A 17,039-nucleotide genomic window follows, 5' to 3' on the forward strand; every position below is an offset into this window, starting at 1 on the left:
CACATTGAACTTGAGTAATCATTTTGGAGCATATTGGAACTCATAAATACTTGAATGGTAACTGACTTCTAGTAAATCCTGAAGCAGCGACCACCATCTGAACCTCTTCTTTTGGCATCCCACAAGTGCATACAACACACTTGTGAATATTTGCTTTAAAGACTAATGTCTCTAAAAATAAGTTGAAAGCTCTGAGTACGTAAAAAATATATTGAAGCAAACTCACCTTTACTACACATGATAAGGTCATCTGCAAAACACATGTGAGTTAATTTCACCTCTTTGCACCATGGGTGGTACTAAAACTGTTCTAACTCACTAAATCTATGAAGAATCCTTGAAAGATACTTCACACAAATAACAAATAAAAATGGAGACATTGGATCTCCCTGTCTCAATCCTCTTGATAACTTGAAATAGCCCTCCATACTTCCATTAATCAGCAATGAGAACATAGGAGTAGATACACATGTCATCACTAGTCTTGTGAATTCTTCTGGATATCCTAAATGATTCAACCTTTATTGTGAGAATTCCAAGTCAATGTTTCATACTGTAAATCTTTTTTGAGCATACAGCTTGGCTTCACATTTTCCTTCCATAGAGCTTCACCATATCTTGTATTATCATTATATTGTGCACAATGAATCTTCCCTGCATAAGACCACCCTGATTTTTAATAATTGTCTAGTAATACTCTCTTGAGTCTGCCACAAAGTACCTTGGTAACACATTTGTAGAGAGTGTTACAACAGGAAAATGGGCCTAAATTCTTTCACATTACTTGGACACCTAGTGTTAGGAATCAAAACAATGGTAGTGTTATTCAATTCCTTCAGTACTCCTCCACTATTCAGTGTATCTAACACAACATCAATAGTATCATCACCAACTACACTCCAAGCTCTATAAAAGAAAGACCCAAATCCATTAGGCCTAGGTGCTTTTCACCCTGAGATAGAGAATAAGGCACCCTTCACTTCATCAGAATTATATGGAGCATTCAGTATATTCCTATGTTCATTTGTAATCATAGGACCACCTTGCACAATTTGTTGTATTATTCCTTTTCTATTCATCACATTATTCCCTAGTAGTTGTTTATAATAATCGAAAAAAGCTCATGAAACCCATTCAGGCTTATCTTGGCAGATTCCTTGTTCATCATTGATGTTCTATGTGATTTTGCTCTCTTCTTACTTTAATGGATTGATGAAATAGTTTTGTATTTTCATCACCATCTTTAAGCCAGTCTAATTTTGCCTTCTCTCTCATAAATTCCAAATATGCCTTTTGCTTCTCATTATACTCCTTAACATCAATCAGTTCTGCTTTAGCTAAATCTTGATTACAAGCTAGGATTCAGATGCATTTGTTTGTGTGCTTCAATAATAGATTGTTGTGCTTTAACTTCAACTACTTATAGCTCAGGGAAACCATCTTTATTCAATATCTTAAGAACCTGTTTCACTGCTTTCAAACTGGTCAACACTCTTAACATTTTAGAGCCCATCATTGGAGTAGACCAAGTCTTTCTGACTATCTCTAAATACTGTGTAGCACCTCTCCACATTGTTAAATACCTGAAATGTTTTTTACCACCCTTCTCACTAGGAAATATAATGGGTATAGCTGGAGAATGAGCAAAATTCCCTTCACACTACAAATTCACTTCAACAGTAGGAAATTTATCTCGCCATGCCTGATTTGCTACCATTCTATCAAAGCTCTAAAAATACTCTAGCTGATCATTGCTGCTTATTATTCTAGGTAAAGAAATTCCCAGAATACTTAATATCAGCAACACCACAAATCAACCATACATTCGCTCATAGGAGCAATTTCTATTTCTCTAACGACTAATGAACCAATCCTCTCATCAGTGGTCATGATAACTAATGAACCAATCCTCTCATCAGTGGTCATGACACTATTGAAATTTCCACATATTAACCAAGGGTCTTGTGTATACAACTGCCTCAAATCACTCCATAACTCCTCTCTCCTAGATTTCTATTTTAAAAGCATATATAAAGGTACAAAAAAAATCCATCTACTCCACTCATAGGCTTAATGAAACATTGTAGCAGTTGATTTGTATCTTTAATGATGTCCATTGTGAAGCTCCCTAGCTTCCATACAATGATTATTCTGCCACTACCATGGTAACTTGCATTAGATGGGAAGCACCATCCCGTAAAGACTCTCTGGAAAGCCCACCTAAGTTAAATGTCTTTACCTTTGTTTCCAAGAGACCAACCATACCAACTGCAAATCTTTGAATAAAATCTTTCATACATCCTTCTGCTTCTTGATATTATTGACCCCTCGGACATTCCAGCATAAAACTCTATCCATTTTGGATATGGAGTCCTCTTCCCCTATCTTGCTTCTAGTGCAGCCTTCTCTTAATTGATTTCGTGGCTTACCAACACCTGCCTCCTTCTCTACTACTTCTTGTATAAGAGTCTAAAATGAGTCGCCAGTATTTGTTACTTTAGTACTGCTAAGCATTCTACTGCTCAGTATTGTACTGATTAGTCTACTTAGGTCTCCATTCTTGCCTTATCTTCACCACTCTACTCTCCTTTCCTTCATGTCCATGCTTACCACAGTTGGTGCATTTGGTAGGCATACACTCATATTCCACATTCACTCTCACCTTCTCACCATATTCATTGAAGAAAAAATATGGTTCGGAAATGTTTGTACAATTTTCATCTCCACCAAAATTCTTGCAAACTGTGGCTTATCTCTATTGCATGTGTTGAAGATAAGAGTTGACATAGTCATCTCTATCTTATTGTTGTACGTTAGTTGCTATCTTATAGCTAGGTTAATCTTTTTCTTATTATCTCTTCTTGTTAAAATATAGTAGATATACTTTATTATTAGTTATCTCTTCCTATCTTGTAGAGATCTTCTGTAACAATATTTATCTCCTAGCTTTAGTCTGTACTATAAATACTTTGGAATACTAAACGTAAATTATTATTCCCAAAAGCTATTCTTTACATGGTATCAAGCCAAAGATCTAATACTGCATTTTTTTTTTCAAACCCACGCCAATGACTACCGAACTCAACTCCCTCCTCAACTCCTCCGAGCCTTCCCAACCCCTTACCATCATGAATGCTACCTCTGTTCAAAAACTCACCCCTTCTAACTACATCATCTGGAAAGCTCAACTTGAGGCCTTACTTATTGGCTATGATCTCCATCAATTTATTGATGGCTCCTCCACTCTACCTCCTCCCAAAATTACCAACTCCTCTGGCGACTCAGTCCTCAACCCTGCCCATGTTACTTGGGTTCGCCAAGACAAACTGTTATTTGGTGCTCTTGTGGGCACTCTATCTCCCACCCTCGACCCTCTCATCTCTCGTGCCAACTCTTCCAAAGAGGCTTGGGATATCCTCGCTCACACTTATGCTAAACCCTCCCGTGGCCATATTCAACAACTCAAAGCTCAAATCAAAAACTTAAAAAAAGGCCCCACCCCGATTGCCGATTATATGCACCACTTTCGTCGCCTAATCGATGAACTCGCGCTCCTTGGCGCCCCCCTTGATCCCGAGGACATCACTGACTATGTCCTTGATGGTCTCGATAGTGACTACAAACCCATTGTCGATGCTGTCCAAAACCGAGACACCCCTATTTCCTTTGAAGAACTTCATGAAAAACTCATCCGTGCCGAAAACAAACTACCCACCCCCTCTCTCCCACCCCCTACTATTTACCCACCCACGGCTCACCCCACCAACACTCGCCCCTCCTACTCTCGTGGCTCCTCACCTAAACCAACCTCCCCACTCCCTCTAGCCACCCCCAACCAAAACCCACGCAACCCTTTCAAGGGTCGTTGTCAGTGGTGCAACATCCAAGGCCATACTCTATCCTATTGCCCTACCTTTCGTTCCCTTCACCCCACCATACGCCCTCCACCCCGCACTCCTCGCCAACCGGATGCTCCACCTCAAGCCCACGCTACCACTCTCTCCACGGCCTCCCCTCCTCCTATCCCTCCATCTTCTCCCTCGTGGCTCCTAGACAGCGGCGCGTCGCATCATGTGACGACTGACCTCGCCAACCTCTCTCTACACTTTCCATATGATGGCACAGATGAGCTTGTAATTGGTGATGGTTCAGGACTTCCTATCACTCATACGGGTCTCGCTCACCTTTCTACTCCCACTCAATCTCTTACTCTTACTAATGTTCTGTTTGTTCCTACTATGCACAAAAATATAATTTCTCTTTCTAAATTGTGCTTGGATAATAATGTCACAGTTGAACTCACTCCCCTTTCTTTTTTTGTTAAGGATCCAACCACGGGGAAAACGCTACTCCAGGGCCACACTAAGGACGGCGTCTATCATTGGCCTCTACCCTCCACCCCCCTCGCACTCACCTCCGCCAATTAGCCCATTGACTGGCATCATCGTCTCGGCCATCCGTCTGCCTTTACTTTAAATCAAATGATGTCTACTCTAGCTCTTCCTAAGTGTCGTGATCTACCTTGTAATTCATGTCACATTAATAAAAGTCATAAACTTCCTTTTCATGATTCTTCTCTACTTACATCTTTTCCTCTTGAAGTTGTCTTTAGTGATGTATGGTCTTCCCCTATCTACTCTCATGATGCCTACAAATACTATATTATTTTTGTTGATCATTTCACTAAATTTACATGGTTGTATCCTCTCAAAAAGAAATCCGACACGGCTACTATTTTTCCCCAATTCAAAGCGCTTGTTGAAAAACGCTTTAGTCGGCCAATTCTCACTCTATATTCTGACAATGGTGGTGAATTTCTTAAACTTGCCACCTTTCTCGCCTCTCATGGCATCACTCATCTTATTTCACCTCCTCACACCCCTGAACATAACGGCTTTGCTGAACGCCGTCATCGTCACATAGTTGAAACAAGCCTAGCCCTACTCTCTCATGCTTCCATGCCTCTTCCTCTTTGGCCTCATGCCTTCCAAACTGCCGTCTATCTAATAAACCGCATGCCTACACCCACTCTCCATAACAACACTCCCTATTTCACACTCTATGGCTCCCCTCCCAAATATGACCACATTCGCAACTTCGGATGCCTTTGTTATCCCTGGCTCCGCCCCTATACCACTCACAAACTTAATCCCCGCTCCTCTCCATGCGTATTTGTCGGGTACTCACCCACCCAACACGCCTATCTATGCCTTGATCCGCATTCCTATCGTCTATACTCCTCTCGCCATGTCCGCTTTGTCGAAGGCATCTATCCCTTCGCCTCTCCTCTGCCTTCCCCTCCTGCCTCGACACTCCCCTCTATCCAATCTTGGTGCGACTTCTCCTGCACCATTCTCTCTCCCTCATCTGCCAACCCTTCCCCCTCGACCCTACCTGCTTCGCCACCTCCCAACTCAGCTCTCTCGCCCTCTCACATCTCAGCCTCGGCCTCGGCCTCCCCTAACCCGCGCCCAGCCCCCTCTCCTACCCCTAACTCTTCCTCCCCTCCTCGGCTCTCCCATCCCACCACTTCCGCACCTCCTCCCCCTCCTCCCCCTTCTCACCCGTATCCTACTCGTGCCTCCCACAATATTTTCAAGCCCATCCAGAAACTTAATCTCCATGCCCAACTTAACCACACCGAACCCACTACCCTTAAACAAGCCCTCGCCTCCCCACCTTGGAAACAAGCCATGCGCATTCAATACAACGCCCTTCTCCAAAACCAAACTTGGGAACTTGTTCCCCGCACTCCCCACCAAAATCTAGTCGGCTGTAAATGGGTGTTCCGTACCAAATACAACTCCGACGGCTCCTTTCAAAAACACAAGGCTCGTCTAGTTGCCAAGGGTTTTCACCAAAGACCAGGGCTTGATTATACCGAAACACTACTACAAAAGGAGTGTTATCGCGACGCTTATTGCTCGACGCCACAGTATAAGCGTTGGGCGGGGTAAAAAGTTTGCGCCTCACCTCAACGCCTAAAAGCGTCGACAACTTTGACAACGCATTTTCGCGTCCAAAAATCACGCGTGCAGCACGTGGACTTCGTTTTCCATTAAAACCGCACATCATCACTTCCTATAACTCCCACTCGATCCACGTCTAACACCAAACCCTAACGTCTCCCAATTCACTCAATTCACTCACTGGCGATCGTCTCCCAATTCACTCAAATTCATCAACGCTGATTCTTCTCAATTCACTCACCGAGTCACCGGCATGTGAATTCATCAGGTAATTTTGTCGTCTCTCTATGTAATCCTTGTCCTTTTTTTTCTGCATCTTCGACTTTCCATTGAATTCTTGATCTCTTACTCTCATCAGTCTTGAACCAACTGCAAGAAATCTATTAGATTTCAATATCGTCTTCAGTAGGCCAAGGATTGTTGCGAATCGTCTTCATTAGGCTAAGGATTGTTGCGAATCAACCGAAATCTAGGTTTGTTGCGAATTATCGTATTTTTTTCTTGAATTGTAAGATTTCAATCTGAATTTAGGAAATCAGCTCTGAATTCTTTGTCCTCAACCTTCATATCAATTAGTGGATGGCTCAAATCACCCGTTGTTTTTTATTGTTACAGTGTGATGATGGGAAGCTTGCCAAGATTTGACATGTACGGGAATGAATTTGGGCTCGGAAAAGCAGTTGCTCTTCGTAGTGGGTACGCGAATAAATTTGTAGGAAAGGTGCGTGACTTCTTATGAAGGCTACGAGGGTGGAGGAAGTGTGGATTTGGAGATATGTTTACCTCCTGACTCAATGAAAGCTCTTGAATCAGATAGGAATTTATGAATGCTGTTTGCCTATCTCATTACCAAAATATAAATATAGATTAAGGCACAACTGAAGGCCTTTTCAGAGAAAGAAAAAAAGAGAAAGGTGAAGCATCAAAATCTTTGCTGAGATTAAATAAAACCAACTTTCGTATGTTAATTGTAATTTTCATATGTTTGACTGATCTGATTATCATCTTGTATTCTGATGTATTAACATCTTGGAAGAATAAGGAGCTTTATGTTGTGTTCTCATGTGATCAATCTGATCATCATATAGAATACATAATCAATTATCGTATTAGTAGTGGACAGTTGAAACCAAAGGCCCTCTACCCTGCCCCAATTCTTTTCAGCGCTTGATAATATATGGGTCATTTACTTGATCATGAAGAAGGAAGAAAAGAAAATTGTTAACCCAGTATAATATATGTTTGTATATTTTTTTAGTTTTGGCAGTTACATTATGAGGGATATATACTCTGGCTGAAACGGGTGAAATCTTTGATAGTACACATGAAGCAATACTACTTTCTCATTTGAGATTGGGAAGGCATGATGATCAAGGCATGGGATGTTGCTGTCAAAACTATTGAGGGTTTGGCTTCTGATTGCTTCTTTCTGAGCCCCCATACTACCAGTTCCCAAGCAGTATTGTCAAATTTAATGTCATTATGTGGTTTTTTCAGGTTGGGAAATAGCTAAGATTACTTGCAAGCCGGAGTATGCATATGAAACTGTAGATTCTTCCCCAGATATTCCTCCAAAGTATGTCAATACTCTTTTGAACTTTACTGTTTCCAATCAAATCTATATTGCTTTTGTTGTTGATTAACTTGTAATGCTGATCCCTTCGTTATTGAAATTCAACCAGTGTTTTAACTCTAATCATCTTAATCCACCTCGTAATATTTGACAAAAGAAAATTGCCAAAAGGCTGTTTAGACTTTAAGTACGTCATTTTCCACTTGGTGCCTAGGTGATGTTGCTTATTACCTTGATGCTCTTGTTCGAAACTGGTTAGTATATGCTAATTACCTAGTATATTTTAGCCTTGTTATATCACTCTTTAATCTGATTTTGGATTATAAGTTAGTTCATCTTAGAGTGTGCAGATTACACAACAAACTAATCAATCAAACATGAAAAAATTAAATCTAGCAGCAACTTGTATAGTTAGGATCATTCATATAATTGAAAATTTTTTAGCTTGTGTATTCATTACATTTCTTTTTGAGATAGTAGAATGGTGAAAGTTCTATTTTTTTATAACTAAACTATAGAGAAAATATTTAGTTGTTTATGTAATAATAAATTACGTATCTTAAAATGCTCGTGATCAAGGTTTTTATAGATATCAATTGACTTTTGTGTTATATGTACTTATTACGTTTTTGGTTTTCTTCAAGATTATCCAAGATGGCGAAGGTGCAACAAGAGAACAAAGGACACCAGTAAATCGAGCTTCAAATTAGCATCATACATATCATCTAACTAGATGCTCGTTAGCTTTTATAGGTTTTAGTTTTCTTGGCTTAGTGAGTAGATACAATATACTTATAATTGATGATGTTTTTGACAAATTGAATTTATTAGGATTTTGGCTTGGTTAACATTATGTATATAATATGATTTATACGAGTAGTGATTTCAACTATACTATTGTACATAATTTAAGTTATCAAGGTATAATTGTTTTTATTTAATCTTCAAGTTTCGTTGTTGGTTTTATCCTAAAGTAAATGTGTGTGTATGTATATAGATTTGTTAAATTGGGAAAATAGTAGAAAGAGACTGAAAAAATCGAAACGCTTTTTTGTGTCAAGAAATTTTGCCAAACAAATATTTAATTTTGAAGCCAACTTTTCTTTACATGACGCCAAAAAGCGTCCAGAATTTAGACGTGGTAAGGTTGTAGGTCATTGCTAATGGTTGCTAATGGAGACGCTTTTACGCGTTGAGAAATTTAGGGACTATGTTAGGCGTCGAGAATGGCGACGCTTTTACGTGTTGTGAATTACCTACTCAATTGACACGACGCTTTTAGAAAGCGTCGCAAGCAAATTTAGCGACGCTTTTTGGCGTCACCAAATGGGTTAAAAAGCGTCGCGATAACACTCCTTTTGTAGTAGTGAAACCTTCTCCCCCGTCATCAAACCCGCCACTGTGCGTCTCATTTTGAGCTTAGCTACTACTAACAATTGGCCTTTACGCCAAATAGATGTGAATGATGCTTTTTTGCAGGGCACTTTAACTGAAGATGTCTTTATGGTCCAGCCTCCGGGGTTCGTCGACGCCATAAATCCCACGCAGGTCTGTCGCTTACATAAAGCTATCTACGGCCTCAAGCAAGCCCCAAGGGTTTGGTATACGGAGCTGCGCAACTACCTTCTAAGTATTGGCTTCACTAACTCTGCTGCAGACACCTCTCTATTCTACCGCAGTGGCACATCCTCCCTCTACGTACTAGTTTACGTAGATGACATTATTATCACCGGTTCCTGCACCACCACTGTTTCGGACTTTATTGCTACACTTGGCGCTCGCTTTTCACTCAAGGACCTCGGCACTCTATCCTACTTCCTTGGTGTTGATGTCAAACCTACAGCTTATGGGTTATTTCTAAGTCAACGTCAATATATTGTTGACCTTCTTCGTCGTGCCGCCATGCTTGAAGCTAAACCTGTTACTACCCCAATGGATCTCAACACTCCACTCACCATTACCTCGGGCACTCCTCTTGACTCTCCTACAGAATATCGTGCCCTTGTCGGGAGCTTGCAATACCTTGGTCTCACTCGTCCCGATATTGCCTTTGTGGTTAACAAACTCTCCCAGTTCATGCATCGTCCGACCACATCTCACTGGCAGGCACTCAAGCGGCTGCTTCGCTACTTAAATGGCACTCTTGAGTTTGGTCTCAATATCTACCGCAACTCCCCAATGACATTATTACATGCTTATTCTGACTCCGATTGGGCTGGTGATAAGGATGATTTTATTAGCACAGGAGCCTACATTGTCTACCTAGGGCGTAACCCAATCTCCTGGAGTTCTAAGAAGCAACGTTCGGTGGCTCGTTCTTCCACCGAAGCTGAGTTCCGGTCTCTCGCTAACACTACTGCCGAACTTACTTGGTTGTGTAATGTGCTTCATGAACTTGGTATCACACTTCCAACCACTCCAACTATCTACTGTGACAATATTGGAGCTACTCATCTAGCTGCCAATCCGGTTTTTCACTCTCGCATGAAGCATTTGGGCCTTGATTTTTATTTTATCCGTGAAAAGGTACAAGCTGGCGCCTTACGTGTTGCTCGTGTGGCTAATGATGATCAGCTGGCTGATGTCCTAACTAAACCTCTTGCTCGCCCACGTTTGCATATGCTGTTAAACAAGATCGGATTTACATCACTGCCGTCCGTCTTGCGGGGGGATGTTGAAGATAAGAGTTGACATAGTCATCTCTATCTTATTGTTGTACGTTAGTTGCTATCTTATAGCTAGGTTGTTAATCTTTTTCTTATTATCTCTTCTTGTTAAAATATAGTAGATATACTTTATTATTAGTTATCTCTTCCTATCTTGTAGAGATCTTCTGTAACAATATTTATCTCCTAGCTTTAGTCTGTACTATAAATACTTTGGAATACTAAACGTAAATTATTATTCCCAAAAGCTATTCTTTACATGGTATCAAGCCAAAGATCTAATAGTATTTTAGTTTTAGATTCACAATAGGCAAACACATTAATGGTAATTACCTCCCACCTATTTCTAGAGTTGAAACCAATCTTGGATCATATAAGTCTGACTCAACACCACTACTACAACCACCAGTATCTGTTCTTTGAAATCCTCCGAGCAAAGATTCATCATCTTCAGGTGGTCTATCGTTATAATTCCACGGATGCGAACCCTTTTTCTTTATGTTCTCCAGTTCAACAGCAACTTCCTTCATTGTAGGCCTATCTTCTCCTTTTAACATCAAGCACCACTTAGCTAGATTAGCCACTGGTTGTATTTGTTCAATTGTTTCCTCCCTCACAATATTTTTGTCAAGAATGTTCAACAAGCGACCTTCTTTCATCGTTACAAGGAAGTGCATAGCTAGACATCTCTCGATTTCGGGCCTATCATTAGCAATTGCCTTCTTTCTAGTTAATAACTCCAGCAAAACGACACCGTAACTATAAACATCGCTCTTTTCAGTTAATTCACTTGTTTGCATATATTCAGGATCCAGATACCCTCGTGTTCCTAACACCATTGTAGCTAACTGACCTTGATCCTCTGGAACCAACCTTGAAGCGCCAAAGTCTGCTACCTTTGCAGTGTAGTTTTGATCTAAGAGTATATTCATCGACTTTATATCTCTATGAATAATTGGTATTAAGATTGTGCTATGCAAATATGATAGCACATCGGCAATTTCTGATGCTATCCTTAGGCGCATAGACCATGTAAGGATGGACGCTTTTACTGCGTCATCTAAATGATCATATAGAGTGCCGTTTGTGATGTATTCATAAACTAATAGTGGTACTTCAGTCTCCAGACAACAACCTATCAACTTAACCACATTTTTGTTGTTGATTTGTGATAGAACTATAACTTCATTGATAAATTGTTCAACTTGGCTAGGATCCACCTTTAGTGATCTTTTAATGGCAATGTGTTGGTTATTGGGTAAAATTCCTTTATAAACAACGCCAAAACCTCCTCTTCCAACTATAAATTTATCACTATAATTGTTTGTTGCAATTTCAAGATCTTGTGCTGTGAAAACTTTTAGCGCATCCATGCTTCGTCCAGAAAGTTTTTGATGTAGAAGTAAACCACCATTTTGTTTGAAAAAGTTTTCCCGCATTGTCCTAAGCTGCCTTTTCCCATGTTTCAGATGCAATATAAATGCAATCCCAAGCAAAACAATGATACCTCCACCTCCACCTATCAGAAAATTTTACAATCATAGAAATTTTAATTATATGAATACACACATTATAAGAAACTATTCTCTCCGTCCCTAAATAGAGTGTCTATTTCTCCAATGCACGTTTGCCAATGCGCGTTTTGTATCGTTAATATCTTTAATTTCAGATTAGTAAAAATTATAAAAGTCTGATTTTCTTAATGCACTTAATGAGACGAATCAAACAAGGCCCCACATGATTATGTTTTCTCTTATATATTAGAAATATTTTTTTGAGTGCTTTTTTTACTTTTGAATAGTGTCCAAAAAAGAAATGGGCACTCCATTAAGGGACTGAGGGAGTATGTGATGCCAGAGCAATGCTCAGTTTTTTAACTAATGATAGAAAGGAGTTCAGTTCAAGGTACCTTTTTTGACTAGAAAGTAATACCTCTGTTTTTATTTAGTTGCAACATTCACGTTTATGCACAAACTTTAAGAAATGAGAAAAGAGAGTGTAATTGACCCACTTACCCCTACTACTAGTACTGTAATTAAATGGGGAGAGTAGGTCAAGTAAGGGTAATATAGTCAAATTATCCCAAAAACTTTCCTAAAAAGGGAAAATGTTGCAACTAATAAAAAACACCTAAAAGTAGAAATTGTTGCAACTAAATAAAAACAGATGTAGTATCATCTACTAAGAATGGACCCAATCACATATGCCTAGAGTATTTCGATTAAATAAAACCTTTCAATTTATAGACTATGTATGCTTTGTTTGGGGTCGAATTTCAAGTGACTTAAATGATAAGGTGCTACAATTTTAAATCACTTTATATGATTAGTGGTGTTTGGTAGAGGAACTTAAATAAAATTTAAGTCCAAAATTTGACAGAAATTGAGTTGGAGTAAATTATAGCATCTGAAATCAAGTGTTGAAATTTTTTATTTTATTTATTTTCTTTCTATCTTTTTAAGCCTAAAAAGATATATACTTCCTCCGTTTTTTTTTAGATGTTACACTTTTCAAATCACGTACTCCTAGGTAATTTTTGGAGAGGAGAGAGATAGATAGAATGAAAAACAAAAGGGTCCCATGTGAACATGTGATAGGAGAGAGATAGAGAGAAGTTATTACTCAAAATAAAAGTGTAACATCTAATTTAAAATTTCCTAAAATAGAAAGTGTAACATCTAAAAAAAACGGAGGAAATATTTTTTTTTTTATCTTTTTAAGCCTAAAAAGATATTTCAGCTGCAGTCATAAATAATTTTATCAAGCAGGTTATACAATCAGCTAACTTATCAGTTTCAACACCTTAACAGTTTCAGCTCCTACCTATTCAGTTTCAGCTCCATTTTAGTGATGCCTTTGATGCAGAAAAAGAATAAAGACTAACAGTGGCCTTTGTTCTATTTTTTTCTAGTAGTAATATAGAATATTGATCATATTGAATTTGTAGATATACCTGACCATGAATAACATGGATTACTACACTAGTAGGAGCTTAATTGAAATGTCAAATTGGTTTAGTATTTGAGATAGGACGAGTAACAAATACCTGCAGTTATAATGACCGGTTTCAGCCAAGCGTTTGTATTAGAGACGCACTTATCAGTCTTTGTTCCCTCTCCACGGTAGCCCTTTGGGCACTGGCAATGGTAGCCTCCAATATTGTTGACACAATATTCTGATTTTTCACAATCGTTATCCCTCTTGCACTCATCGACGTCTAGTAACATTATATGAACGCAAAATCCAATCATACAATATTAGTAAATATATGGATGTTTTTATCATAGCCTTCTTTTAAAAAAAGTCACCGTAAGAAATTAATACGAGTAACAAATTTGTCCACGTCAACAGATGACATTTATAGCTAATTACTATGGATATACTCACATATTCTATATTCCTAATCTTCACATATGTATTTAAAGCAATTTTTTACTTTTCAAAATTAGTTATGGGATATTTCTAAATTACAATTATAAATTATGATATCGATATTTATAAATTGATATTCCGTTTAAAAAAATGAACAATACCTTTTCTTTTTTTTGATATTACAAAGTAGGGTGAAACTAGAAAGAGGATGAAGAAGAAGGGGTCGAGACGTGGAGTGGGGGTTGGAGTGGCGGAGGTGGGCAGCGACAAAGTGAGAGTAGAGGGGGGGGGGGCGGGGAAGGGGTGAAGGGGGGGAGGGCGGCAGGGATGGGCAGAGACGAAGGTTGGGGTGGGGTTGGGGGCTACCTGCGAGGTGGGGGTGCAGGGGCTGGTAATTGAAACCTCTTTGACCACCTTTAAAACTAAACAAAACTAATGGTATGTTTTTTTCGGCATAAAACAGTTGAACTCAACTGAACTAAGCTGAACTGAACTAGACTGAACTGAATTGAACTTAACTTAACTTAAAATAAATTGAGGAGAACTGGCCCTAAATCCAATCATATTCCCTTCGTCTCTTTTTAACTACTACATTTTCCTACTAAGATGTATCAGCCTGTAATAACATTTCCTTTTTGACATGTGGCTACATAATGTAGTGATGAACTTTTCGGGAGCATAAGGAGCTCCTCAAGATTTCGAGACCATAGAGCGCACCATGTAGGATTGTCATGTCATCAAATTTTATTTTAATATTTTACAAAACTAGAGTACTACATTGATTTATACACATAAGGAGTTCTAGATAAGCTAAAATTAGAGTTTGATTTTGCATGAACAACCTAAATTTTTATATTGTGTAAATTGTGTATAATTTTTGATATATAATTTAAATATTATAATTTTTGTTTAATCGAATAGTGCTCGAAATATGCTATGAAGTAAGATCTATTTACAATGTAGTTCTACAAGCGCCACATAGGATTGTCATATCATTAATTTTAAATAGTATTTTTGATAAGTCTTGATATAGTAATGATTGATGAATATATATCTTCTCTTAAATAGTATTTTTGATTATTAATAGAGGTTAATTTGATATTTAATTTAATTTATTCATTATACCATCATTGTGATCTTCTTTTTTGCTTTCCCATCTTCTCTTATATATGTGTTAGTGTTTATGTAATAATAATTAAAGGTTGAAGTTGTGGCTGACTCTCATATTTTTTTCTCCATTCTTTTTGTCCTGCATCTATTAAATTTTTACCTTCTACTTTCTTAAAGTATCATTCTGGTTTTTTTCATGTTAAAAATGTGTTAACTATTGTTAGTCATACCAATTATTGGGATACTATTTAATAATAGACTTAGTTACAATATTCAACTAAACATTAAAAATATAAAAATTTATATATAATAATAACAAATCTAGAAATTAAAATATAACGACAAAAATACTTTTTTGTCTTTTTCTGCAACAATGGGTTTGGGCATGGTTTGTAAGAAAATAAAAACCTGTTAGTTTAGCATAGAGGGTTAAACTAGAGTAGGAAATAAGTAAATCATTAATAAATTAAGTAAAGGCAACTTTATGAGGCAATTCGAGTAATTAATGATGGTTTTATTAACATATAGTAAAGACGATGTTGTCGACTGTGGTTGCTTTTTTTTTTTTTACCAAAAGTTAAGTGATTCGAGTAGATGAAACTACTCAAAGTGGTGATTGTTGTAATAGAAAAAGAATAGAGAAATTATATAACAATTGTTTTGAAAAATCTCATTTCACATCAACAAAAAATCAACAATATTAACAAAAAAAATGTAAAAATAAAATAAACAATAACCCGCGCAACGCACGGACTTCAAAACTAGTATATATTACAATAAAATATTTCTAGAGAAGAAAATATTCACTATCATTTATTGTGAAAGTAAAGCCAGTCCATTAAAATGAAGTTGAGGGAATATGTATGTTAAGACATCATAAAATAGGAAATGATTATTACCAGTGCATCCTTGTGGGTGATATGGGTTCCCAAAATAGCCGTCTCCGCATTTGCAAACATATCCGGTTTGATTCTTTGGTTCGTAACAAACGGTATTCTTCTTACACAAGCAGCTCCCGCTCCCTTGAGCGGCTGAGCAACTCTCCGTCCCGATCGACCAATCGACGACGATGGGAACCCATCTGAACTCAAACCCTTGATCTTCTTGCGGACGATATGCTCGCAAACTCAGATTGTTTTTATAAAATCTGAACTCGTCTTTTTCCACAGCAAACCCCATACTACATGGATTAAAGCTCTCAACTTCACTATGGTTCCCAAAACTCGATGCTTCGATAACGAGGTCGTTTGCTGCCTCAGGTATAAAAAGTTGGCAACAACCAACTCCATTGCAATTCCCATCAACAGTATCTTCAAGGTCGTCGCATTTGGTCATGCAACCTATGGAATATGGCCTGCTCGAATCGAATCGAGAGCCAGTAAACCAGGCATAGGTATCGCACCCTATTGCAACAAATATATTTTTGCTGCTAGAAAGGGTGAATCTACCAGCACGGATCCAATTCGTAAAATTCAAAGTAAGTTGGCCTTCGGAGTAACAACTGAAAGAAATGTCGTGTTTGAACCGGATTTCACTCGTCTCTACTGTAATATTTACTATTCCTAGAGCACTTGTATCGAAAAATGGTACTGGAGGATCAAAAGTATCATTACAAACGACTTTGTAATAGTTGAAACTTGAATCATCGATGTCTTGATCTTTGTAATAGCAACCCTCTTCGATGCCAAAAGGGTAAGGGATGTTGACGTTGCCGCACTTGTCTGTACAGGTTGGCGAGAGGACTAGGGGTGATGATACATCGCTTCCTGCGATGAATGGTGTTAGCATCGAAAACACGACGAACGTTAGACGCACAACAGTCGCATGATCCATGTATAAATATTTCCCTAGCTACTTTCGTGAAATTGAGTTAAAATGACGATCTTTATTGAGCATGAAGATATGGTCATTAATATATAAGATTATGATGAAGATATGTGAAGTATAAATATTTCCCATTCGTGTATTGCGTCAAAGAAGATTAGTTTGATTACAATATATATAGCTGACTTTTCTATTGGTGTAACCAAAAGAAAAGTCAATTTGGATGGAAACGAGAAATTCTTAGGTTTATAAGCACGGGAATTAAATCAAACAAGTAGCATATAAAATATTTTGGAAACAAAGAAACCTCTTCTCAAGGGTTTTTGTGCTTCGTACATGTATACCCAATCGCATATCAACAAGATGTGCACGTCGTCGAGAGCATATAGTTGACTTTAGCTTGAACCATTCTATTAGACTTGTTCGCTTTTGCATAAAGCAGGATTGACGATGGCTAGAATGTTAAGAAACTCACATATGCTAATATATTACACTATTACAGCAAGTAGTACACTGATCAATGTC

The 17,039-nt window shown here is 38.2% G+C and overlaps 1 protein-coding gene across 1 annotated transcript; it reads right to left on the reverse strand.

Moving 5' to 3' along the window:
• Positions 1-10,537: 10,537 nt before the first annotated feature.
• Positions 10,538-16,523, reverse strand: LOC104888969 (wall-associated receptor kinase 1). Its single transcript, XM_048640255.1, has 3 exons — positions 15,590-16,523; positions 13,255-13,425; positions 10,538-11,727 (listed from the first exon to the last, which is right to left on the reverse strand). The coding sequence occupies exons 1-3, from the start codon at positions 16,521-16,523 to the stop codon at positions 10,538-10,540; spliced, it is 2,295 nt and encodes a 764-aa protein (XP_048496212.1).
• Positions 16,524-17,039: the final 516 nt, after the last annotated feature.

Source organism: Beta vulgaris, chromosome 3, assembly GCF_026745355.1.
Source record: "Beta vulgaris subsp. vulgaris cultivar EL10 chromosome 3, EL10.2, whole genome shotgun sequence".
NCBI lineage: Eukaryota > Viridiplantae > Streptophyta > Magnoliopsida > Caryophyllales > Amaranthaceae > Beta > Beta vulgaris.